This window comes from Vombatus ursinus, unplaced genomic scaffold (genome assembly GCF_900497805.2).
Source record: "Vombatus ursinus unplaced genomic scaffold, bare-nosed wombat genome assembly UNPS02014798.1, whole genome shotgun sequence".
Taxonomy (NCBI): Eukaryota; Metazoa; Chordata; class Mammalia; order Diprotodontia; family Vombatidae; genus Vombatus; species Vombatus ursinus.
Genome location: NW_020954576.1, coordinates 57,094,863 through 57,121,321, shown reverse-complemented (window position 1 = coordinate 57,121,321; position 26,459 = coordinate 57,094,863). Strand labels below are relative to the sequence as shown.

Genomic DNA, 26,459 nt, shown 5'->3' with positions numbered 1-26,459 from the left:
AATGAAACAAGACTTATGTAGGTGGTTTGTATTTTTTTTTCATTGAAGATCAACTTGAAGTAGACTAATCCAGAGATCTAAATGGGAAACAGCATTTCATGTGTTGGGTCACATCAAAATACAATGATCCATTTTGTCCAGGACTTTCAGCAGGGAAGAGATTTTCCCTGAAGGACTGTACGTCACATAAGACAGAGCCTGTTCTTTCCTGCTGTGTATATAGTGTTATTTGTTGGTCATACTTCTCCCTTGACCATACACACAACCACCCAAATGACCAGTCTTGTAACTAACTGCATGAAGAATGTTTCCCAGGGAAGATTCAAGAATATTTTTATTAGTGCTAAACCTTTCCTCTTCTTTGAGGACTGAAATTCCAAAATGGGCTCCTAGAGCATTTCCATAAAGATGGAGGTGAAGAACATACACATGTACACATATAATCTATTTAAAACGACTTTATTAAAGGTTATTATTATAAAACATGACCAAGTACAAGTTGTCAGTAAGAATTTGTCTTTTTGAAAATGCGTATCAAAGAAAGGGAAAAGCATCCAACCACACACAAAGCCTTAGGTTGTGCTGTCAGGACGGAGGCTGGAAAGCCGGCTGGGGTGACTGACAAGGCTGCCTCATGCTCTACCAGCTGCTCCCAATGTGTCTAGGACTGCCAGAATTCCAAAGGGAGAAACCTTCAGTGGGGCAATGGTGGGGGGAAGGGAAAAGAAGACAGGGAAACCATGCCATTCTAAGAAGAATCACAGCTTTCCATCCTGCTTGAGGGAAATTAAAAAGATGCTGTCCCCTAAAGCATTACTTGAAATCTTTGAGTTGAATCCTAAGGGTAAAGAATGCAGGGAGGAACTCCAGCTGTGCACTCTGCAGTGGAAAAGTTTGTTTTAAATAAAAATGCCTGTTTTGACATCTCACTCTAGGGAAGAGCACACGGCAAAGCTGAGCCTCAATTTTCTTCTCTTTGGGAGTGGAGCATCATTGACTATCATGGGAGAAGTATAAAGACATTCCCTATGTGCTGGAGTTTAGTCCCAAGGATTAAAAAAAACAATCTCTTAGTGATTCATATTATCTTTTAGTAAAGGACATGACCTGAGGCCTCCCGTAATTCCCTGATATTTGATGTGTCTGGGGAACACTAGATAGCCATAGGAATTTTCCCCATGAGCCTTCCATTATTCCTTCACAATACTTCTCCAAAGCAGGTAAAAAATTAATAATAGTGCTTTGCAAGTATATAGTATTTTTGCTGCTTATAAAGAACTTCAATGTATAGGGCTTTTTTTTTTTTTTGGTCATAACTACCCTACAAGGTGGGCAAGAAACAGCATTATGAGCCCATTTTACAAATATGAAAACTAAGACCCTGGGAAGTTAAAGAATTTGTTGACAGGCACACAGTTAGCTCATGGCCAACTAACTGTCCATTCCACACTATACCTTGCTACCTCTCAATCAATAAAAACTGAAATAATCTCTCCCTGGTTTCCTTTAATCAAAAAAAAAAATTAACTTCAAGAGGTTGTGCTATTGAGAATTTCTTAAGCATGAAATTTTTACTACGCTGTAAATTAGAAGAAACCTAGCCCTAGACTGAACACTAGATAAGATGAAGACATTTAACATGTCTAAATATCAGAGCTTTAAGAAGCCACCTCCTCCCCCTATTTGTCCAAATAGCTGATTTGGACAAAATAACAATTATCTCTCCAAAAGAAAGTAAATTCATCTATCAGGGCCCTCAGATCTCTGCCCCAAGAAGCTTAATTTAAAGCAAGCTTAAATCAATCTTTTAAAAAAAAGAAGTTTACTCTCTAGGCCATTATAAACCAGCTTCAGTTTCTTGCTGAGATGGGAGTGGCTAGGTTGTCAGCCAGGCTTTGAGGAGCTCCCATTGTGAAAATGGGACCAGATGGTCAATAGATGGTCAATTACATCATCCTTTTACTGCTGCTCTATCAAGTACTCTTGGCTGAAGAAGCAAGACCCTAGGCTCAGGAATTTTAAGAACTTTTTTTCCCCTGTAACTCAGAAAGCTAGAATTTTTTTTCCTTTTAAAGATCAACTATACTTGAGTGCAGAAAGAACCTGTATTTGCCAAGCTGTATTCCTCCCCTCTGACACAGTGAGGAGCTGAAAATGCCAAGCCCCAAGGGGCCCATGTGTGGTTCACAGACTTGAAGCCCTTGTCTGGGCCCAACCCAACAGTTGGCCAGGATGCTACTTTGGCAAAAATTCTCCTTTAAAAAATAAAGTAGTTGCCATGTGTCTTTGGAGAGAGGGGAAAAAAAAAAAAAAAACATTCTGAGAACCTTTTAATGAAGTCCTATAAACAAAAAAAGACCCACCCATCCCATCCTACCCCTGCACACCCCCTCAAATTCTAACAGGCACAAGCTCTGATACTGGAGCCAAGCATTCACTGGCAAAGGCTCAGGGAAATTAAGGCTTCAGGTGAGGAGGACACAGTGAGAGGCAGTGTGTGAATCGTGCTGCATTGGAATTTGTCCCAGTACCTGCATGGGGACGGGAGATGCCAGAGGCAACAACACAGTTGCAGTTTACAGAGAAGGCTCTATGTGTATCTCCCCTTCCACGGGAGCTATATCTAATGTGGTAAGCTAACTGAATAGGACTGGAGTTCTCCAGCAAAAGTTAGTGGTTGTACAGCGAGCAAGGAAAGTCCTGTGAAGGCAGTCTCAGCCCCAGGAAGGTCCCTTGCTATCACATCAGAATCCCAAAGTTCTCCAGGATGGCTAGGTTAGTGGTGATATTACACCTCCATTTCTGCTGATGGTGGGGAGGAATGCCTGGTGTATTCTGGGAGGAACACATGCCAAGGCAGACTATTTGTTGGAGTAAGCAGTCTTTGAATCTTTTAGAACAGAGAAACTTGGTTCATCAACCAGTGTCCCACTGGGTTCTAGGACAACCAATCAGAATAGCCCTTTATCCAATAATGACTGACATAGTTTCCACATTCCCACCTAGATAAGGAATCACCAGGGACACATAAGGAACAAAGCTCTTTGAAGAAGAAACTGGTACAAAACTCAAGTAAGGTGTAGCTCTGAGACAGTTACTAAAATAGATATGAAATAATACAAGGCTAATACAAAACTTTAAGAATGCAATTAAAAAAAAAGAAGCCATCCATGGTATTGATCTGTATTAGGGCGGCATGATAACAACCTTATTTTCTTTGACTTGTACCAATGCACTGGTTTCTAGGACTGACAGGAGGATCTAGGCCAGTACCAACGGGAGAATTGTTGATTGAGGACTAGACCACCTGCACAGCTTGGCAGTGTCTGGTGAGTTATTTAGAGAGGTAAATCTTGACATGATTGCTGCTGAGATGTCAGAGCCTTTTAGCCAAGGAAACCATTGTAAAGAAAAGAGTTGATCTCTTAAATAAAAAAAGGCTGTAGAAGACAGTCTGCTTTTGTAGCTTTTCTCTATGAAATATTCAAAAATAAGTATTTTTTCTGGGGGGGGGAAGTGATACAGGTGAGGAAAAGAGAATTTGGTGAAGTTTGAGACAGAAGATTCCCCTACAATATTTAATCAGCTTGTAGCAGGCTTTTAAAAATTCTAAATTGAAAGCTGTCATTATCGATCACCCCCCAAAAAAAGTGCCTGATCTTATAACAATGGTAACATCTAGACAAGGCAACATTGAATAGTTTCAAATTATTAAGAAAAAAGTTCACAAAAGCTAGAAAAATTGAAAGACACTGGGGGGGAGGAAGTTGCCCTTTTCTTTATCCTGCTTCTCCAGCACAACACTTTGGGGAAAAAAGAGTTTGGGGGTTCTTGGTTTTGTTTCATTTTACCAGTTGTCCAGAAAATCAAATCCCGTCTTTAAGATGACATTACTTGTATTGAGCTGTAGGAAAAAAAAAAAAAAGACAAGTGAGCTTTTTTTTTTCCAAGTGAAGCAAATTCTAAATACAGCCTCTCATTTAGTATGACCCAAATGAGAGTGCTTGCTTCCTTCTCAGAATCTCCCTGACCTCAATATACCCCAGTGCTTGGAACTAGAAAATTAAATAAAATTAAAGACAGGCTGGCTTGATTCTGCCAGCATCCAGCATTCCCTCCCTTCCTTCCTAATGACATCTGTGAGCACGTCAGCTTTGGGTTTATCCATATAAGACATAGTCTAGAGGAAACGAAAGAATAAATAAAACAGTGACTAGGAAGACAAGGACATGTTGAATCATCACACACATACACATACAGACACACACAATCTTAAAGGCAGTCTTTCTGATAGCACAAGTAATCTTCACAAGGGAGGAGCAAAAGATAGGGAAGTTTGTATCATTCAAAGGAAGCTAAATGACAATCTCTAAACTAAGCGCATCCTTAGGGTCAAGGAAAACTCACTTGAAACAAAGGGACCCAATTTAAAGGAATAAATTGCATATACAGGCTATCCCAGAGGTCCAAAGCTGCTATCGTTTTTTTGTAAAGTTTTTTCAGATCTAAACATGATCCTGGGACATTTTGGAGCTGGGCTGGGCACTCCCTCCAAAACTTTGAACTGGAACCACCAGGCATCTGAAGACCAAGTGTGGGGATGACCAGCAGGCAGAGAAGCACATTTTGCCCAGAGTGCTTCCTTCCTTTCCAAATGCCTGTCCATTTTAATTGCTTTCCCACCTCAGTGGAAACTCTCAAGGGGCTCTCACACAAATTACATGTGACTAAAGAGTAATGAAACAATATATGTCCAAGTGAGTGTTGTTCCCCAAAGTAGTTCCTTATTCTAACAACACTCCAGATATTTCTGGAAATTCTCTTACATCTGCCTTCAGAGAGAGTTCATAAGCCACACAAGAAAAATCATTCTCATCACTTCTTAGTTACACCTTATTTTTGATCAAATACAGTATTATTACCTAGCTTTCTCATTCAACAATTCATTCTTTCAATCAATCAATACATAGTGCCTATTCTATGCAAAGTACTATCCTTGGGGCTACAGTAGTAACAGAGAAAAATAACGAACATCTCCTGTCCTCACAGACTTTTCTACCCAGTAGGGGAGAGAAGACATGCACACAAATAAATATAACACATGGCAGATTATGCTAAGTGACACACACAAAGACATACTATAAGAATTTAAAAGAGGAAGAAAACACTCCCGTATGGTGAGATCAGGGAAAACTCCAAGGCCCAATCCAAATGCCACTCCCTTTATGAAGGACAGGTAGGATTTCAATAGATGAAGATGATGTGAAAAGCATTCCAGGGGAAGCAACCAGCTTGAGCAAAAATTCGGGTGTCAAGTAGGCTGAGGACTGAAAAAAGATCATTGGATTTGGTTACTGGAGACCTTGAATGGAACAGTCTCAGCCAAGTGGTAAGGGCAAAAAGCCAGATGACAAGGTGTTAAGGAGTGAGTGGGAAGAAGAATTGGAAGCCTCCAGCATAGATATTTTTCCCTATACTTCTTAAAAGAGTAGTTCAAGTGGATGATAGACTAGGGTGAAGACGGGTGTGGGGGTGTGTGTGTGTGTGTGTACACAGAGTAGATCTAGGCAGAAAGGGAGAGACTGAAGAAGTAATCAAGGGGTTTGATGGAGAAGGCTCTAAGAACAAGAGATAAAGGATAAGATCGACAAAGGAAGCCTCAGAAAGAAGGCTTCTCATTAAGAAAGTAAGAAGAAAAGGATGAGTTGAAAATACAGAGGAATTTTGAAATGAAGAATAAAGAGACCTTCATGCAAGTAGGGGCCCAGATGAGGTTAGGGAACATGAATCCAAAATCCACATAACAGGATTAGTGACATTTACCAGGTTATGCTCCATAAACCCCCAAGTGGAACAAAAGCAAGGAGGTGTTACCTGGACTACTACAAATGACTCATGCTACCACTGAGGGTAGTCAAGAGAAACAGTGGCAGATCCTGAAGGCAATTCCAATAGAGGAGTTTGAGAGACATTTTGGACAAAGACAGTATTGTTGGGAAAATCTACAGTATTTCAGACTAATTTCAGGGAGGCAACTCTCAGTTGGATTTATCAGTCCTGATGTGATTGTTAGCAAAGTGGCATTACACCCACACTCCAATGCTTCTTACTCCAGTGCTTCATCATGGAGGAACCCTGGAGTCTTTAGGTTTAGGTAGTGGCAGCATAAGCTCTGAGAGATCCTACCAAGCCAGAAAGGCTTTGAGGACTGGGCTAGAGTCCAAAAATCAGCCAAATTTAGTTTGGAAGACATTATTACTAAAAACTTGGCCCCATCTAATGAACATGTTTGACGATGGAAACTCATGAAGGTGTGGATGCATTGTGATTTATACTGGTAGATGAGCACCTGCAGGGGTCAATTCAATTTACGTTTATATAGCATTGAAATAGGGCAGCTATGTGGTGCAGTGGACAGAGTGCTGGGCTTGAAGTCAGGAAGACTCCTCTTTCGGAGTTCAAATCTGGCCTTTGACACTCACTAGTTGTGTGACCCTGGGCAAGTCACTTAACCTATTCACCAAACTGAGTGCCCTTCTCACCCCCTTAGCTCTACTAACCCAAGTTCCTTCCCTCCTTTGTAATATTGCTTTCTCCCACCTACTTCATGAAATTTCACTCTATCCAATGTAATTATCCCACTGTCCCCAGCATACAGATGGTGGCAACACTCCACTGATCTAGTATTCTTGGGAATGAGTTAAGAGTTCCGTGGAAGTGAATTTTTCAGATAATTTATTACCTTTAAGTACCATTTTTAAAAAATTAAACCATTTGAAGTGGAAATATTTTTTAAATGTTTCAACATAGTAAAGCTGGGAAGGAAACAGCAGATGACAGAATCAGGATTCAAAGAAATCTTGGCAGGCTAAGAATAGGCCAAAACCAAAGATAACATTTCAGACATCTTGAACTAGATGTCCAGTTAAACTCAACACGTCCAAAACTGAATTCGTTATCTTTCCCCCCAAACCCTCCTCTTTTCCAAACTTCCCTCTCACTACTGAGGGCAGTGGGTGATGATCCTCCCAGTCCCCCAGCCTCACAATCTGGGTATCACCCTCAACTTCTCACTATATCTCACCCCCATATAGAATTGGTTACCAAGGCCATTAGATTTCACCATCAAAACTTCTTTCAAAAAACACCTGATGTATAATTCCTCTGACACTGTCACCACCCTGGAGCAGGCCCTCACCACCTCGTGCCTGGATATTACAATAGCCTACCACCAGTCTCTGCCCACTCCAGTCCATCTTCCGTTCAGCTGCCAAAGTGATTTTCCTAAAGTGCAGGTCCAACCGTGTTGCTCCCCTACTCAATAAACTCCAGTGGCTCCCTATCACCTCCAGGATCAAAAACAAAATGCTCTGTTTGGAATTCAAAGCCCTTCATTTCCTATTCCCTTCTATCTTTCCAGTTTTCTTACACCTTACTCCCCAACACATACTCTTCAATTCAGTGACACTGGACTCCTGGCTGTCCCTCAAACACTCCATTTCCAGGCTCCAGGGATTCCCCATGTGTGCAAACTCTCCCTCTTCATCTCTGTCTCGAGGTTTCTTTCAAGTCCTATCTAAAATCTCACCTTCTATAGGAAGTCTAGAATCCCTCTTAATTCTGTTGCCTTCCCTCAGTTGACAGTTTCCCATTTATCTTGTCCATAGCTCCTTCCATACATTTTTATTTGCCCATCAACTCCCCCATTAGATAGTGAGATCCTTGGGGGCAGGGGCTGTCTTTTGCCTTTCTTTGTATCCTCAGTACTTAGCACAGAAGTTGAGTAGACACTTAATAAATGCCTGTTGACTGACTAAATGCTCACTGACTTAGTAGGAGGCAATGTGGCATATTGGCACTCATTCTAGGGTGGGAGCCCAAAGTCTCGGTTTGAGTCCCCAGATCATTCTTCCCACAACTTTTTGAAAAGTTCACCCCCTGAGACAATCTTCCTTTGAAGCCTAACCCCTGCCCTTAAACATGAAGATGTCGATATACACAGTCACAGAACTAGAGCTGAAAGAGATCTGAGAGGTCATCGAGTCCAACCCCATCACTTCACAGAGAGGACACTGGAACCCTGAAAAGTTACATGCCTAACCCAAAGCCACGTAGGAGTAAAGGGCAGAGCTGAGATCCAAGCTCAGTTCCCATGACTATAAGTCCAGGACCCTTTCCACCTGTAAGATGGATATTTGAACAATACCTAGAACAGTGCCTGACAAACAGTAAGTACTTAATGAATCGAATGTGGCCACCAAAAAGACTGACATCATCCGAAGCTACGCAGATAAAAGTTTTGTATCCAGAGGAAAGGAGGCGAGATTTTAGCGTGGTCTAGGCACAGTGCATTACGTATGGCAGGTACTTGATGTCTGCTGAACTGACTGAATTTAACGGTCCCACTGTACTCTGTACTTGGCTGCTGCTGCGTGGGTCAGATCCTATCTGGAGTATTATGTTTGGCTCTTGAGATTACATTTTTAGAGGGACAATGAGAAATGAGACTGTGTCCAGAGGAGGGTCACCAGGAAAGTGAGAAGTCTGGAAATCATATGATATGAGGAGTTACTGTATTAACTATAGTTACTGAAGTTATATAGATATTAATAGTTTATGGGTATTATTATAGATAGTTTATAGAAGAGAAGACATGAGTGGAGGAGGTAAGAAGGGGCACATGATAGTTGTCTTCAAATATTTATAAGGTTCTTATAAGGCAGAGAAATTACATGCAGAAGGCAGAACCAGGACAAATGAATAGAAGTCACATTTGGCTCAATGGAAGGAAGAACTTTTTTCCTCCCCCATTATATTATGCGCTCCTCAAGGGCAGGGACTTTCTTTTGTCTTTCTTTGTATGCCCAGTGCTTAGCATAATGCCTGGCACACAGTAAACACTAAACAAATGCTTACTGATTGACTGGCTGATAGAATCAGGTCTGTCAAAAACTAGAATGAGTTGCCTAATGAAGGGATGAGATCCCCATCAGTGGAAATGGATGCCCACCTATAAAGTATGTTCTAGAGGGCATTTTATGAGCCATTTCTCTACCTTGTTGACTCAGAAGGAAGTAGTAGTCAGGAGAAGAGAATTACAGATTTGGAGGTTGTGCCAACCAGAAGGTTATATGATAAACTGAGAACAGAAGAGACCTCATAGGAAAACAGAAGCAACACACAGTCAAGTCAGTGTTTTGTTTTGTTGTTTTCCCAAAGGAACCCTGAGCACTTGACCCTGATGGCCAAGAGCACTGGCAGCTCTATTGACAACCTATGTAGGGACGATAAGACCCGTCTCCAAGTCACCCAGCAAATTAACAGTGGGGACAGCCAGGAATAGCATACTGGGCTCTGCCCCTAGACCAACCACCCTCACCCTGGTTGCCACGTGATTCCATGATGGAGAACCAAAGAACAACCATGGCTTTCATGTGGCTTTTTCAACCTGGCAGTTACTGAGGAGCACAACACAGAAGGAAACGGTCTGACTACCACCTCTGGCAACTCTGGGACTTCAAGAAATGCCCAGATTTAGGAACATGACTATCATTCCTCTTCAGTTTCCAGTTAAGCAGGTTTTCAACTTCCTATCCCTTTTCTACTTTCCAGGACCAGATATCCCAAGTACAGTGATAATCAACAGTATGATGCTATAGCCAAAAGAAAAACAAATGTAATCCTAGGTTGGAATAATAGTCCAGAGAAAGAGTAATAGCCCCATTGACTCTGCCTTAGTCAGACCACATCTAGGATATTGTGTCCAGTTATACCTGTCACATTTTAGGAAGGATATTGATAAACTAGAGAACATTCAGGAAAAGGTGACCAGGAAGGCAAAGGGTCTCCAGGTCATGGGAATGAGTGGAAAGGACTGAGAGTGTTTTGTTTAGAATAGAGAAGATTCTGGGGCAGGATAGCTGTCTTCAAGCATCTAAAGGGTTGTTATATAGAAAAGAGATCAGCTGGGGAGCGGGGCATGCCTGCTATCTCTGCTATAGGGCAGGCTGAAAGTCATGGATCTCTTGAACTCTTGAGCTCTGAGCTACAGCAGGGCTAAAGTTAAAGGGTGTTGGCACCAGGTCAGAACTAGTATGGTGAGCCCCTGGGAATGGGGGCCACTAGGCTGCCTACCGAAAAGTAAACTGGCCAATGTGAAGAACAGAGCAGGTCAAAATTTCAGTGCCAAATTGGCAGTGGGGTAGGGAGTGGCCACTGTGATCTCAGTCTAAGTAAGATAGGGAGACCCAGACTCGCCACCAAAAAAAAAAAATGGAGGAAAGGAAAAGGGATCAGACTTTTTCTGCCTTACTCCGGAGGATACAACTGGTAACTGAGTAGAAGTTATGTGGAGTAACTCTAATGTAAGAGAATACTTGCTAAGAATAAGATCTACCCCAAGGTGGAATGGGCTGCCGCAGGAGGTAATGGACCTCCAGTCTTTCACTAAAAGTCTTTAAGCATGGGTTGGATGGCTGCTTGTCAAGTATGTAGCAGGAAGGATTCTTATTGAGATACAGGGTGGACCAGATAACCCCTGAGGACCCTTCCAATGGGGAGATTCTGTAAAGGAAATCACGGACATATTCTAAAAAAAAATGCTAAATGAAGAAAAAGAATGACTGCTATGGTCCTTAGGAGCTCTTCACTTAGCTCAATGTTGTAGAAAGAAAATTCTGACTGAGGTGACTGCTGAAAGTGTTTTGTGCAGAGAAGTCCCTTCTCAGTAGAGATTTCACAGAAGGGACCACACCCAACTTTGTTCCTTGCAGAACAATGCCCCTTACAAAGTGGAACACAAAACAAACAAGGAAGGCTAGGACAGCTGCTGCAGAACTCAAGCTTCCAACATTATCACAGTTCTAGCCTCCTCCGTTTAGAGCTCTAACTTCTTAAGAAATGCAACCCAACTGGCAAAAAACAGTCTACACACACACACACAGACACATACACACACGCAGAGCAAATAATCCAAAAGCAGTGATCCTTGGTTGTCTTTCCTCTTGCTTCCTTCCCCTGTAGGACCATCTCATTCTCCCAAGTCCTTCCTGTGCTTCTCTTCCCTTCAGTGAAAGGAATCCTTCCCTCTCCCTCCCCTTACTCTGGAATAACGAGTTAACCAATCCCGGAAGACTCCCTTGAGGTATCGAAATCCCATAGATTAATGATAACATTCTTATTTCAGCCTGATGTCCCCACTTCTACCATGCTGCTCACAACAAATGCTTAATTCAATTCACCACAACATACATTGCATAAAACTAAACGTTTGCCTCCATTCCCTCTGCCTCCTCTTCAGGGCGCATCATTGATTGAACACCTGCAGCCCCATGGTCTCTCTTTAGTGTCTAGCACGGAGCTGTGCTCTCAAAATATTTACCGACCTCCTCTGCTTCCACATCAATAGATTACCCCTCTCCTTACCCAATGTTCTACTCAAAACCTCCTCAGGAAACAGGCATGGCATGACATTGGGAATGCCCATTTCACAGACATGCAGGCCCATGGATGAGAAGGGACCACACAGTTAACCCTGCTATATTTGGCTAGTGGTAAAATCGGGGGGCAAAACAGAACAGATGTGTATATGTATGTGTTTGTACGTGTGCATGTCAATGGTTAGCTCCTCTTTGTGCGAAACGGGTGAAGCAAGAGAAAGTGGGGGAGACCATCTAACCTGTGTGGGCTTGGACTCTGAGATTAAAGCATCTTCCGTCTCCTCCATTTTGGTGCCCGATGAGGACAGCTTCACCACAGACTCAGAGAGGAAGCCATCATCCAGCAAGCTGACTGAAGACTGGCCAGACCGGGCCTTTTCCTTCTCAGCACTCAGGGTGGAGAAAGTAAATTTCTCTTGCCAAGGGCCACTGGGTCTTTCCCCTTTGGCCACCTCTCTGTCCTTTGGGACTGATTCTTGCCGGTAATGGCCTGCGGGGACCTTTTCCCCTTTCTCCATGGACTTGATCTGGCTAGGGGTCAGAGACTGGAAATCCGACTCTTGTCCTTCCACTCGGGAGCGCTCTGCATTTATCTTCCAGAAAGACGATTCCTCCTCCTTCCAGATGGACCCTAGGCCATCCATGCTTGATGTTTTGTTTCCCTGAGAGGATTTGGTGGCCTGGGCACCCTGAGGGACTTTGGACAGTTGCCTCGGTTCATTCTGGGTTGTGCCACTTGGCTCTTGGATGGACAAAGAGGCAATGCTGAAATCCATCTGACTCTAAGAAAAGAAACATGGAAAAGGAGAAAAACAAAAACAAAATACAATGAAACCTTGTCAGTAAGAACAACAGATTTATTAATCCACCATTCATGCCACGCCCTCCCTCAATTTTTCCTTCACTGTCCTGGTCAATGTCTTCTCTATACCTTGTTCCTCTCAGCAACATGATGAAGGTCTCCTACGGCAAAATGTTGTCTACTTTGTCAGATAAAGTCACTGTATTGGGTGTTATAGCTCAACTATTTTTCTGTGTTATAAGGGAAGATTCAATTCCAGGGTAAGGGGGGGAATTTCCAGAGATGACTATGAAGATAGCCCATTAATAAAATTCATTTTAATAATCAGCATATTTACCCTCTGCATGGTCTTGCTCTACCACCTCCCCTGGTAGCTATTCCGAAGTCTGCCATAATGGATATGAGATGTATATTACAAGATAACATTACTTTAAAAAAAAAAAAAAGCAAACATAACCAGTAATGAGCCCAGAAAACAGATAGTGAAATATATCTTGCTCTTCTCAGGAAAAAGGAGAGGGTCTAATAGGACAAACTGTTGTCTATATCACCAGACAAGGTCACTGCATTGGGTGTTTTAAATGTTTTTCTTTGTTACTAGGGAAGATTCAATTACAGGCTGAGGGAGGGGGTGGGGATTTCCAGAAATGACTATGATTTAAAAAAACAAAAAGCACCAATAAAACTTTAAAAGTCTATAATGATAAAAAGGGGTTACTGAGAAGCAACGGTCAACTTAGCAATGCTACCTAACCTCCAGGTATCTGTTTAGATAGCATCTCTGTCAAGACTGAAGACTGATGACACATGGCATTTATTTGGTTCAAAATTCTTGCTCTTCTGCAAACATGATATTCCCATCATCATCTCCTTCAATGGAAAAATCCCTGTGTGAACTCAGTTGCCTGGCTAAGTAGCAAATGTTCGTTTTAAATATCTGAAATAGCCAGGCTATTTCCTTGAATCCTTTTGGCCCCCTCATAGCACACGGAGCCTGTGACAGGAACAAGTATCTACCAGGGTCTGTCCCCACTTCCCTCCAATCTAAATTAGGCCAGATTTTCCCAAAAATGTGAAAAGTCTGGGACCTGATGTGGTACTGGTGGTGGTGGGAAGAAGGGAGATGAAAATTGTGTGTCCCTTGAAGCAGCTCCCTAGTACCCTCTGGCTGCACTGATGTCTTGGTCACCTAAGACCACACAAAGGCCCACCCACACAGGAGCAGAGCCTTCAGACTCAGTAGATGTCTCAAGACAGCGAAAGACCACTCCCTGCCTTGCTGAACAGATGAGTGACTCCATGCTCTGCAGACCACATGTGTTTCCATAAAAGAGACAAGGGGGATTAGGTACCTGAGCTTAGAGCAAAGTGCTATTGCACCCTTTTTTATGTTATGCTAAGTAAGTCTCCTTTTGGTAACTGTTCAATGACCTACAAATGCTTCATTTCACCCGACATCAAACCTGAATCAACAGGGTACTGGACTGAGTCAGGCCTGCCCCTAACAGAGCCCCAGGTCTACCTAGAGGCACTGGTGAGTTCTGTAGCCTGTTTCTTACAGCAGGGGAGAGATTTATTGTGAAGACATCCCCCCTCCCCTAACCCCCACCCCCACAAGGGTGTGGCTAGCATAAAAACCCAGGACTCCCAACATCTAGTTCCCTGACCTCACCAAACAGTTCTTTTATTTAGACTCATCAGAGTCCAATGGCAAGACAAGAGTCGAGACAACTGGCGATGACCCAGGATGCAATATGTCTCTGAGCAGTGCAATCTACAAAATGATAATAATAATGATGATGATGATAATAGTAGTAGCAGCATTTATATAACACTTTAAGGTTTCCAAAGTACTTTCATTTATCCTTTACATCAAACCTAAAATTTATTGTGCTAGTATTACACCTCCTCCCACCACCATTTTATTGATGAGGAAACAAAGTGAGACAGATTTAAGTGACTTACCCAGAGCCATACAACTCATATCTGAGGCATGATTTGAACTCAGGTCTTCCTCCAAGTTCAACACTCTATCCACTGTAACACCTGGTTGCCCATTTACCCTAGCAACTACCTACAGGGAATGGGTTGTGTCTTAGTTCCTTGATGGCCACAACAACACACCACCATGTATAATGGGAGCTTTCAGAGATGGGTATATTACAAGTCTTGTGGAAGATGCTGCTGCCAACCTTTTAAGATAACCCTGCTAAATTTTTTTCTGATCAGTACGTCACCGATTGTTAAACTCAAGTCTTTTTTGGAGTGTCAATTCATTGGGATGCCTTTTTTTTTCCTCCCAAGTTTATGCCAAATAAGCTATTTCTGATATCAGCTTTTTTTTTTAAATCATCATTTAAACAGATCAGGAAACATTTCCATTCTCTCTCTCTACCCTCCTGCTCATCAGCCACCATTCTCGCCTCTAATTGCTCCACGTCATTTGAGCTGGAAGGAGTGATTCAGGATCAGTGCGTGCCCCTTCACTCCTTCTATTTCCCAGCCCTACTCAGAGCAGAAAGCAGACTGCAGATGCAGAGAAGAGAATGACAAGAAGGTCTGCCCCGCCACCGATGTGTTAAGAAAGGCAAACAATGGGGTTCTACTTGTTCCAGCTGGTTCCAAAACGAGTCACAAAGTGGAAGCTCTTTTCTCTTTCCCTTTGTCTCCATCTCCGCTCTGTCAGTTCTCAAGAAGGTGGCAAGGCAGTCCTACTGGGGCCAGAAGGGGTCTCATGCTTTGTAAAAGTTCAGAGCTGTCAATCTCTCCATCTTAGGGGTTTTCCATACATGCCTGCTTGGAGATCCCCACCTGGGGCTCAGGAGGTAAACTGAAGAGATCTGGGTAATACACAGCCAGACAATTCCAAAGCAAAGTCATCCCCATTCCTATAATAAGTAAAGTCTCAGAAGACACAAAAATAGCTTTATCTTCCACCATTCAGAGCTTCAAATCACAAGCTATACAGGTCCAAAGTGATAAGATCATCATAGATGTCACAGACATAGGATTATCACAGATCTTGGGTTGGAAGGGGGCCTCAGAGAACATCCAGTCCAAGTTCCTCATTTTAGAGTAAAGGAAACTGAGGCTCTGGGAGGTTATTGTTTGCCCAAGGTCACACAGTTTTTAAGCATTACAACCGGGATTTGCACCCAAGCCACCAGACTCCAGGGTAGCTAAGTGGCACAGTGGATAGGGTGTAAGGCCTGGAGTCAGAAAGATTCATCTGCCTGAGTTCAAATCTGGCCTCATTCATTTACTAGCTATGTGACCCTGGGCAAGTCACTTAATCCTGTTTGCCTCAGTTTCCTCATCTGTAAAAATGAGATGGAGAAGGAAATGGCTAACCACTCCAGTATCTTTGCCAAGGAAACCCCAAATGGGATCACCAAGAGTCAGACATGACTGAATTACAACAGACAGGCCTCAGACGCCATAGCCAATGTCCTTTCCACCATATCATGCTGCAAACAAGTCACCTCACATTGCATGTGATGAAGCTTTAAATAGCATAGTGCTTTGCACATAGTAGGTACTCTATATTTATTTGATGTAATTTTTAAACAGGCTCTATTTGCTAAGTGAACTATCCTGTATGCCATGCATATTTAGAGCTACCACAATACTATTCAGGGACACTGTCAACACAGAAATGATGGTTTCTTTAAATAAGCATACTGGCTAAAAATAGCTCGGAAGTAGGGACCCAAGATTTTTGGGAATGGGTTTGACTTTGATCTGGAAATTGTAATGCAGAGGAGGAACCCAAAACTGGATACTATATCAAGTTGGGGGGTGCTGCCTTTTTTGGACCAGCAGCTTACCCCAAATAGGAATCTTTCTTTAGATGCTTTTGCCAGGCAGGCAAGCATTCCAGAAAAGAACCTCTGACCTCAAAGTAAGTATTCCAGCTGATGGGGAAGGAAGGAAAGAGAGGGGAGGTAGGGAGAAAAGAGTGTCCCACTAGTACCAAATTAGGTCATCACCATGATACAGAAGCATTTAAGCAGTAGCTAATAATCTTACACTAAACTGTTTTGGTTCTTTTTCAAACACAACTATACGGACACAGACTTGGAGAATCCTAGCGAGCTAGAAGGCGACTTTCAATTCAACTGCTTCCCCTCATCCTCCGCATTTTTCAGATACAGAAGCTGAGACTCAGAGGAAGTTAAGGAGTCCAAAGTCACAATTCTTGTCTTACTTTCTTGGAGAGCTGGGGTGGTGGGAGTCTCAGCACCAAGATCCCCAAAGGAAGAGGTCTGTTAGAGAGAAGTGGATGGATACAGAGAAGTAACTGCACCACAGAGGATGAAAAAAGGGGAAGGAAAGTAAATGGTTCTCTAAGGATATAGTTTTAAGAACATTAACTCTGCACGCCCCCCCTAGAAGCAGAACTACATATGTAGGATGGAAGAGGAGAAAAAGAGTAAAGATAGACAGAAAGAGGAAATAGCTATCCTCAATTCAGCCTAAACATCCCCAGCCTCTGCCACAAAACTGCCCCTTGGCATGGTCTAAACCCTGGGGTCCTTTTCTATAATGTGAGTCATTCTAACCTCCTTGCAAAAACAAATATGAAGCAAGGACCACACCCTCATTTCACCAGTGGCTAGAAACTGACATGAAACAATGGAGGACATTTAATACGACTTCCCTGGTTTTTGTTCTCCTACTCATCACCGTCACTGTTCCAGGGCCAAGGGTGCTCTAAAGACTTCTACATTTTAGTCTCTCGGTTCTGCAAGTAGCATACCTCATTACCACTGACTCACCTCAAAAGAGCAAAACACCTCTAACACATGTGGTTAAGGAGCTCTGAGATCCATCCATTCCATTCTTGAGCTAGGAAGGATCACAAAATGATGGGAACCATCTAGCTGAGCAAATGGAACTGGTAGCATAAGGTACCCAAAAGACAGAAGGCACCCCCACTGCTATCCTGACACTAGTCTATGACTACTCAAAACAGATGACTGTAATTTCTAATCTGAGTCTCCCCGCAAAGGACTGCAGATCTCTCAGTGCCTATCCCTTTCCAGTGCCCAAGAAAAGAACTCCTGGAAATTAACAGTAAATTATAATAATAGCTGACATTTATAGAGCACTTTCAATGTTTGCAAAGCAATTTTATATATCATCTCTTTGGAGCCCTAAATAGCCCAGGGAAGTAGGTACTTGGCTGGCCCATGGTCACAAAGCCAATAAGTGTTGAGAATGGACATTGGAATCCAAAGTCTCTCCTGACTCCAAGTTCAGTGCTCTTCCCACAGCATGATGCTGCCACTCAGAGGGTGATAAACACCCCTTTCCATAATACTTTGATGGGAACTATGGGATGAGCTGCATCCAGTGTATATATGGAGAGCAGAAGAATTCCCTCAAACAACACTACAAAGAACCAGAGAACACACTGTGGGCATCTTCTAGGCTACTCAGGATCAGGGATACCTATGGCTAGGCAAGGATGTGAAGGTGAAGGTATATAGAAATGCAATGTCAGATTTTCTTTTCCCTCTACCCCCATGATATGCAGATATTAAGCCAATCTATGCGGGGGTGGGAAAGAATTGGGCTCAGTTTACTTGGAAGGTCAGTCAATAAGCATTCATTAAATAAATGTTACATACCAAGCACTGTGCTAAGCATTGGAAATACAAAGAAAGGCAAAAGACAGTGCCTGCCCTCAAGGAGCTCACAGTCTAAGGAGGGAGAAGACATGCAAACTATTATGTATAAACAAAGTATACATAAATCTGGAGTACTTTCAGAGGGAAGGCATTAGCATTAAGAGGAATCATTAAGGGAAAAGCTTCTCGCAGAAGGTGAGATTTTAGGTGGGACTTGATGGAAGCCAAGAGGTGAAGACTTGAGATTATTCCAGGTACAGAGGCCAGTGAAAATTGTCAGAGTCTGGAGATGGAATTTCTTGGTCGAGGAAGAGGAAGAGGAAGGAGGCCAATGACACTGGATCACAGTGTACTTGGCAGGGGGAGGGGAAGAGGACATAAGTAAGGTGTAAGAAGACTGGAAGTGGAAGATGGCACTGGGATGTGAGGGGCTTTGAATGCCAAGGTATTTTATAAGTTCACTATAGAGGGCTTTGAATGCCACAGGAATCTGAACCGTATTCAAAAGGCAATAGGAGGTCACTGAGCATTTCTGAGTAGAGAAATGAAAAGAGCAGATAATGCATTTAAGAAATATTCATAATGCATAGTCACTAGAGGCAAGAAAGGATACTGTTATGGGGTTAATCACCAGATGCCTCTGCAGCTGGTGGCATAGAGCACTAGACCTGAAGTCAATTCAATTAAAATTTATTAAACACCTACTATGTGCCAGACACTTTGCTAAGTGCTAGGCATATATAAAGAGACAAAAGATGATTCCTGCCCTCAAGAAGCTTACTAATCTAATGGAGGAGACACTATGCAAACAAATATATACAAAGCAAGTAATATAAAGGCTAAACAGGAAATAATTAAAAGAATCAGGAAGACCTGAGTTTAAATCCAGCCTCAGACACTTCAACTAGCTTTGTGACCCTGGGTAAGTCACTTAACTTCTGCCTTGGTTTCCTAGACTGTAAATGGGGATCATAATAGTACCTACCTCCCAAAATTGTGAGGATCAAATGAAATAAAATTTGTAAAGCATTTGGCACAGTTCCTGGCACATAGTAGGCACTTAATGCTTGTTTTCTTCCTTCTTTCCTTAATCACTTCTCCACACAGCACTAGGGCAGGATAATATCAGGATAATAAGATTTAGAGTCAGAAGGGACCTCAGAGGTCATCTAACCCAACCCATTCATTTTAAAGATGAGGAAAGTGAGGCAAAGAGACATTAAATGACACACCCACGTTCAACCAGCTAGTTAGTGTCTGAGGCAGGATTTGAATTTTGGTCTTCCTGACTCTTAGTCCAATGTACTGTGCACTATACCAGACTGTCTCTGTTATCTGACAATCATTTTCCAGGTCACAGAACACTTCTATCCAGTGGGTACTTATCTGAGGTAAATGAAGGATGATGAAGAAACAGGGTATGTGAAAACACCTACACTGATTATTAGTTCACTAACTGGGGCATATTAAGCCCAGAACTTGATATCCATCAGAACTAATAAGGGTCCATATTAAAGAATCGCCCATGATACAGGCTGACAGACTGCCACCAAGCTCCCAGGCTGGACTGTCAGGGACAGGATGTGCATGTTGAGAATTCAAGGCTCCCATGCCAACACTTGGGATATAATCTCACCATGTGGGGAACCAGGTCTCAGCTGGCAATGTCTATTTTAAAAACAGAAAGACCACAATGAACCCAGGACCTATTTTTACGCCCTATTCACTGGAGAAGAATGTGTAGTATTTCAGTAAAACAGATGAGTGCAAGCAGCCAAAACTAATTGTTTCACTTGGCAGCCTCCAGCAAATCTAAATTGTTGAGAAAGAGGCTGCAGAAACACTGTCAGAACACAAGATACTTCATCGGAGCAAAGCCTAATAAATTAACAAACCAAACAATTAAAGTTCCACTTAGCCCAAAGGAGAGGGAAAGAGGTAAATGAAGGATGGCTCAGAAAATACTAAGAACTTTTGATTTTGGTGAAAAAGCAACACAAAAGAAATGTTACAATTTGGTCACTGAGGAGGAGGTTCTAAATTTTTATAATGTTTGTCCTGTCACTGGCACATGGGGCAATTCTGGCTGGAATAATGAACTCTGTTCATGGCGTTCTAGAGTACGGGGACGAAAATGAAGAAATCATCAAAATCACAAAATTCTAGACATACATCAATGAGCTCATTTAAAACAATATCTCATGTGTTTCTTAAGGATCAAAGGATCATAAATTTAGAGCTTGAAGGCCCTTTAGAAATCATCTAGCCTAACCTCTTGATTTTACAGATGAGGAAAGGTGAAGCCAAAAGCAGCTCACCCAAGTTTTAAAGACCAGGAAGTAACAAGAAGCATGTGGATTAGTCACAAAAAATAAGCATGTGCCTAAGGTCTAAATAAGATTTGAAAAATCCTTTAGACAAGATTTCTTTAAACATCTAGATCATGCTAAAGGAGCACCTATTCTGTCCCTCCATGGGCAAGTTGTATTGTTTCCTTTTAGTTAATTGGCCTTATTTGATTGTTTTTAATGTATAAAAGTCTGTCTCCCCCTGGATTCGGGATCCAGGCCTAAGCTGAGGAGGTCTAGTACCAATTTATTGGGCAATTGTGATACATTGCTTAATAAATCAATATAATATGCTCAGAATATTGAGCCTTTGTTTTCTCAGTCATTTCATCTTTCCCCTCCACACTATCCATCCTTAAATCCTCTAGTGAGATACAAAAACCTTCAGACTAAACACCTCTAGTTGCCATGCTGGTACAGTATGTCACAGATACAGATGAGGCAAGAGGGCTCCTTATGTAGGGCACAATCCCTTAGGAGTTTTTAAAAATCAGAGGACTCAATGTGCCCTTGGCTGCTGAACAGACAGCTGAATAATATGGGAGGGAAGTAAAGAAGAAATAACCAGACTCTTTAAGGGATGAAGCCAGAATAAAGGCACCAGGGACCTAACTAGCACTGTGACCCTATGGCTGGTCTCCTTACAACTTCTCCACTGAGACCTTCCAGGCTGAGCCCGTCTGGGAAATGAATGGAATCCTCTCTATTATTTCCATCTCCCACGTCCGTAGCACACTCCCATGTCTGTAGAGTTCTTTCCCCTTTAGGCAGCAACAGCATCAGGGAGGAATCCAGCACTGTCTCCAGTGGCAGCCGCCTTAACAGTCAGTGAGTGAGGGAAAACCAGAAGAAAACTTCTGCTGACAGCCTCTGCAGCAGGGGAGAAAGTTGTACTGTAGCCTTCGAAACCTACTCTACCTTCATAACTTGTGAAAAGGTCAGCACACACCAGAGGGGTCTCAGTCTAGCAAGGTCAGAAAACTAGGCACCCCAGGGGGAAAAAGGTTTGGTCGGAGACATTAGGCAAACTCAGGAAGGAATGGGCTTAGTGGTTGAAGAGCCTGAGGTGATTTGCCTTGAGGCTGACCCTGTCAAGCTGATCTAGCTGCAGAGGTCCTGGAAGGGGTCTTGAATTGAAACAGAGACTCTAATTCTGCACTGAAGGTCTGTTAAGAGAATCTTTATGAGCTGCTGGTAGCTTAGGGTGAATGGTCACAAGTGGCCCATACAAAAATAAATAAAACAGCCTGCCAGGCAACAATCTGGTCTAGCAAAAACCTAAGCAAAGGAATGAGAGCTTGGAAATTCTGGATGCCATTGCCAGCTCTAATACTGACTGCTGTGACATTAGGCAAGACTGTAAACCAGGACTCAGCTGTTAAACAAAAACACCACTGACTAGCTTCATTGGGGTGTTTTGAGGCCATTTATGGGACGAAGCTAAAACTTCTATTAAAACTCAAAGTCCAGCAGAAGTCAGACCACAGTTCACACTCCCAGGGTGGCTTTTATGTAAGAGTTTCTAACTTCTTTAGCACACTGGGATTTTCCCAGTGGCTCATGGTGAAATGGGAAATCCGAGAGCTCAAAAAACAGGAATCAGGGAAGGGAAGAAAAGGAATAAGCATTTATATAGCACCTACTATGTGCTAGGCACTATGATAAGCAGTGTTATTATCTCATTTTATCCTCACAACAACCCTGTGAAGTAGGTGCTATTATTATTAGCATTCCTATTTTACAGTTGGGGAAACTGAGGCAAACAGGTTTGTATAGAATGAATTCGTGTAACATGAATTTAACAGGCTCTGTAGCAGGGAAAAAAGTTGTATTGTGGCCTTCAAAACCTACTCTGCCTTCATAACTCGTGAAAAGGTCAGCACACACCAGAGGGGTCTCAGTCTAGTAAGGTCAGAAAAGTAGGCACCCCGGGAGGAAAAAGGGTTTGGTCTGAGACATTAGCCTATTTTGTTAGCCTATTTATTTTATGAAATTCAACAATATTTCTGCATATCAGGTAAGGTATGCCAAAGCGAATGGAGCATGTGACATGACAGTTCAATAAATATGTGAGATCATATTTACTAAGATACATCTAAAGCATTCAAGCTTGAACACCAATTCTAGTCTTTTCTCTGACAATAACTATGTGGCCTTAGGTGAGCCAATTTCTTCATTGGAACTAGATGGTCTATTTGGCTCCAAAAGGCAGAACTAGAACAAAAAGCAGAAGTTTCAAAGAGGCAAATTTAGGCTTGCTATCAGGGTCAATGTCCTAACAATTAGAAATATGCAGATGTGGAATCAGCTGCCTCAAGAGGTGGGGGGGTTACCCCACATCAGAAGTCTTTAAGTAGATGCTAAGCAATCATGTATCGGGCATGTTGTGGAAGTCAATATTTGGGGTGGGGGGTTTGGGTTGGACTAGAATGCTAAGGTCCCTTCCAATTCTGAAGTTCTGTAATCTCTGAGGTCCTTCTGGTTCTAATGTCAAATGGTCTTCTAAAAGCCTCTATGAACTCTCTCATCCCTTAAAAAAAAAAAAAAAAAAGTCTAGTTTCCCATGGCTTGAAGCCACACTGGAATTAGTGGTCTCGGACACATAAAAGTGGCAAATGGGATGATGCAAATAGAGCGACTGCTTGTATATATAAGTGTCCTAGGACCAGGACCATGGGCTCATAAATCTGGAGCTGAAGGTGTCTGAGGCCATCTATTCTAACACCTTCATTTTACAGCTGAGGAAACTGAGTCCCAGGGAGATAAAGGGATTTGTCAAATAAACAACTGGAAAAGGGAATCTAAGGTTCTGTTTGAACAGTACCAGTCTTAGAAATGTGGGTCAGGGTTCCTCCATCATTATTGATACAACTATCCTACTGTTTGCAGTAAGTGATGACAACTTTTAAAAACTGGCATCATTCAGTTTTCAAGTTTGGAGACATTGGCAACCTTCAGGTTGAAGCCCTGGTTGAAGCTACTGATGCTTAATCAATGCAGGCGAAAATGGGAAGAGGAATTCTTGGGATTTATTGAATTTCCATAGCTTGAGTAGTGATTGGAATGGAAGGGATGGGCTAGATTCCTCCCTACCAATCCTTCCCATTTCTGTTACAAAAAGGTCCCATACCAAGCTGAATATAGGACTATTTTGTACCTCTGAAATGGGAAGTTTTGACCTAAAAATGTCAGGTTATGATGCTGTCCCCCCACTACTATTCAAACAAGCTTCGCTGCACAGTTGAGACCTGTTCAATTTTATAAACATGCATGAAACACAGAGTATGCAGAGAACATGAGTTGGGGGCAGTGTTGTACAAGGGGAACAACCACCAGTCTTAGGAATTAGAAGACCTGAGTTCAAGACCTTGAGACAAATGATTATTTCTCTCTTGTATTAACAAGTAATTATTGAATCAGGATCAAGGTTTTTCCTCTTTTCTACGTCCTCATTCAGAAATCAATGAGCATGGGAAATCTATCTCAAACCCTTACCCAGCCAGGATGGCTAAGATCTAATCAAAGACAGTAGAAGATATTCTAAGTTTAGGCAAAAGGGTGGTTTCCCGCTCACTGCGTTTACTCAGACAGGTCTGGGGAAAAGTGGATTCTGCCTTTTGCCAGACAGGTGATATGGAAACTGATGTCTCCTGGAGCAAGATTTGGGTGCTCAGTGTAACTTACCTCAAGACTCTCATTGTGATACAGCCCATCTCTCATTGTATTATTCATTCTCATTAAATGTTAACCAACCAAAATTGATTGCCACCCTCAGGAACACCCACTTTTGAAGGGCATATAAACTGTGAGCCCACTGCCATGAGAGGTTTTTGGCATTCAAGAATGCCACTGACCTCTTTTATTAACAAAATGCTAGCATTATTAATAAATTGATTAATTACCCAGAAACTGTGTCTCTCAAACTTTGGGTTTTTTTTTTTGGAATTCATGTCTTTTATTAGTTAATTCAATTCAACAAACATTTATTAGCCCCTTGATGCTTTATCTAGATTGGGTATCTAAGGACCTAAAATCAAAGACCCTCCCCTCAAGGATCTCATATTATACCAAGAGAATCTCAAACTTTTTAAACATCACAACCTAGACATACATACTACCTGTATGACTCTGGAAAAGTCACTCAGTTTTCTCATCTGTAAAAATGAGGATGATATTTGCTCTACTTGTATCACAGAATGATTGTGAGTAAACCTGTGGGCAAACCTCATAAACCTTAAAGGACTATATAAATATGAGTTATTATTATTACAAAATGTTTACAAAAGATATGGATGGGTTCCTACCATCATGGACTCCCAATCTAATAGGAAGACTTGATGTATACACAAAATGTAATGCATTACAATTATAGTTAAATGCTAATTAAAAGTGCAATTACCATGGGGGGGGTCCATGAGAGAAAGGGTTAACTAACTGGGAGATTAAGGATAACTTCCTGAAGGTGACAGTTTTTTAGATGGGATTTAAAGGATAAGTAAGAGTGTTTTTAACAGATGGTAGGGGCAGGAGGTAGATTAGAGAAGGGAGGAGTATTCGAGGCACAGAGAATGTGTAAGCAAAAGCAGAGTAAGAAAAGTATAGGGCAGGTCAGTCAGTCAGTCAGTCAACAAGCATTTATTAAGCTTGTGTCAGACACTATGCCAAACATTGGAGATAAAAAGAAGGCCCTGGCATCAAGGAGTATACATTCTATCAGAGGAGACAACATGTAAATAACTAAGTAAATAAAAGATATATACCGAGTAGATGGAAGATAACATGGAAGGAAAAAGCCCTACCACCTAAGAATACTACAGAAGATGGGACTTGAGCAGAATTTAGGGGAGAGTGTAGCTGCAATGTGGCATTCATGGAAGGAATGTAGTATGATAGAAACCTGGAAAGGAAGGCTGGGTGCCAGATTTTGAGGGCCTTGAATACCAATATAAAACATCTGAATTTCACCCAGTAAGCAATAGAATTTTCAGCAGGTTTTGATCAGAGGAGTGACCGGTTTTATTTTTACAACAGGAATAGAAGTCTGGAAACAATACAAAGGATGATTAGGAAAGACTGATTGAAGGGAAGGGAAACAGAATTCTGCCAAGGTAGATATAAAGGCTACATCTCCATGACAATAAAATCAACCAGACACTACCCAGCAATAGAACTTTGGTCACTTCTCTCCATTTATGTTGGCTTCAGAACCCAGACAGGCTACTATCCATGAACCTTAGCTGGCTGGCATTAGCACAAAGTGAAATCCATTCTGGAATACATTAACTCTACTTGCTTTCAAGGCCAAAAGCTCGAAATCTTCTTTATCCAGCTATTTTCCCGTGCCCAACCACACAAATCCAGGCCTGAATCAGCAGCATCCTTAGTGAGCCACAATTCTTCTACTGGAATGTCATCTGCACCAAGTTAATAATAGAAGTAATGTACTATCCCACTAATGGCTGATTAGAGGACATTTAACAAGGTAAATTCTTGGGAGGTCAGCTATTCTCACAAGACATGTGAAGAAAGTACTTAGGTTTTAGGACATTTTTGCTGTTTTCCTGTGGAAAGACATGTAAGAAAAAAAACAAAACCTTTTCATTCTGCCTCCTTATGTTTCCAGGATATATGATCACAGATACAGAACCACATGGGACCTCAGAGACCATCTGGGTCAACCCCTTCATTTTATAATTGAGGAAAATAAGTGCCATGGAAGTTAAGTGACTTGCCCAGAATCACTCAGCTAATAAGCATTGGAGATGGTATTTGAGCCCTGGTCCTTTAACTGGTGAGGCAGTGCTCTTTCTGCTGTACCACACTGCCTCCACAAATCATCTGACAATGCTTTGGAGAGCTACTGGATGGGAGGATAGAGAAGGCAGTGACAAGTTTATTCCCAAAGATGTGTAGAGACCAATGTGTAGGGACAATTATTTCCTAATTCTACACAAAGCACATGGGAAAGAAGAATCCCTTAGTTCTTTAGAGGAGTACTTGGACCTTGGCAAAAAAGTAATACAATTAATTAATCTATACCAAGTATTCCTTCTGCAGGTGTCAAGTGGATACAGGATCCTTCTTCTCACTGAGGAGCAGAGATCACCAAAGGCTGTGCCTGAGAGATCCTCCACATGGTATCCCTTGCCTCCTCAAAACAGAAGCACTGATCTCTACCATCCCACTCCCCCACCCCAACTCACTCTCTAACACTCTCTGTCTCTCTGTCTCCTTTGTC

At 42.1% G+C, this 26,459-nt stretch overlaps 1 protein-coding gene across 1 annotated transcript in view; it reads right to left on the bottom strand.

The window, feature by feature from the left end:
- Positions 1–443: 443 nt before the first annotated feature.
- LOC114050032 (uncharacterized protein C1orf198-like) overlaps positions 444–26,459 on the bottom strand; it is a 50,457-nt gene continuing 24,441 nt past the window's right edge. The window contains 2 exon segments of the mRNA XM_027871559.1: positions 444–3,904; positions 11,678–12,220. Coding sequence (XP_027727360.1) covers positions 3,848–3,904; positions 11,678–12,220 — 600 coding nt within the window. The 3' untranslated portion in view covers positions 444–3,847.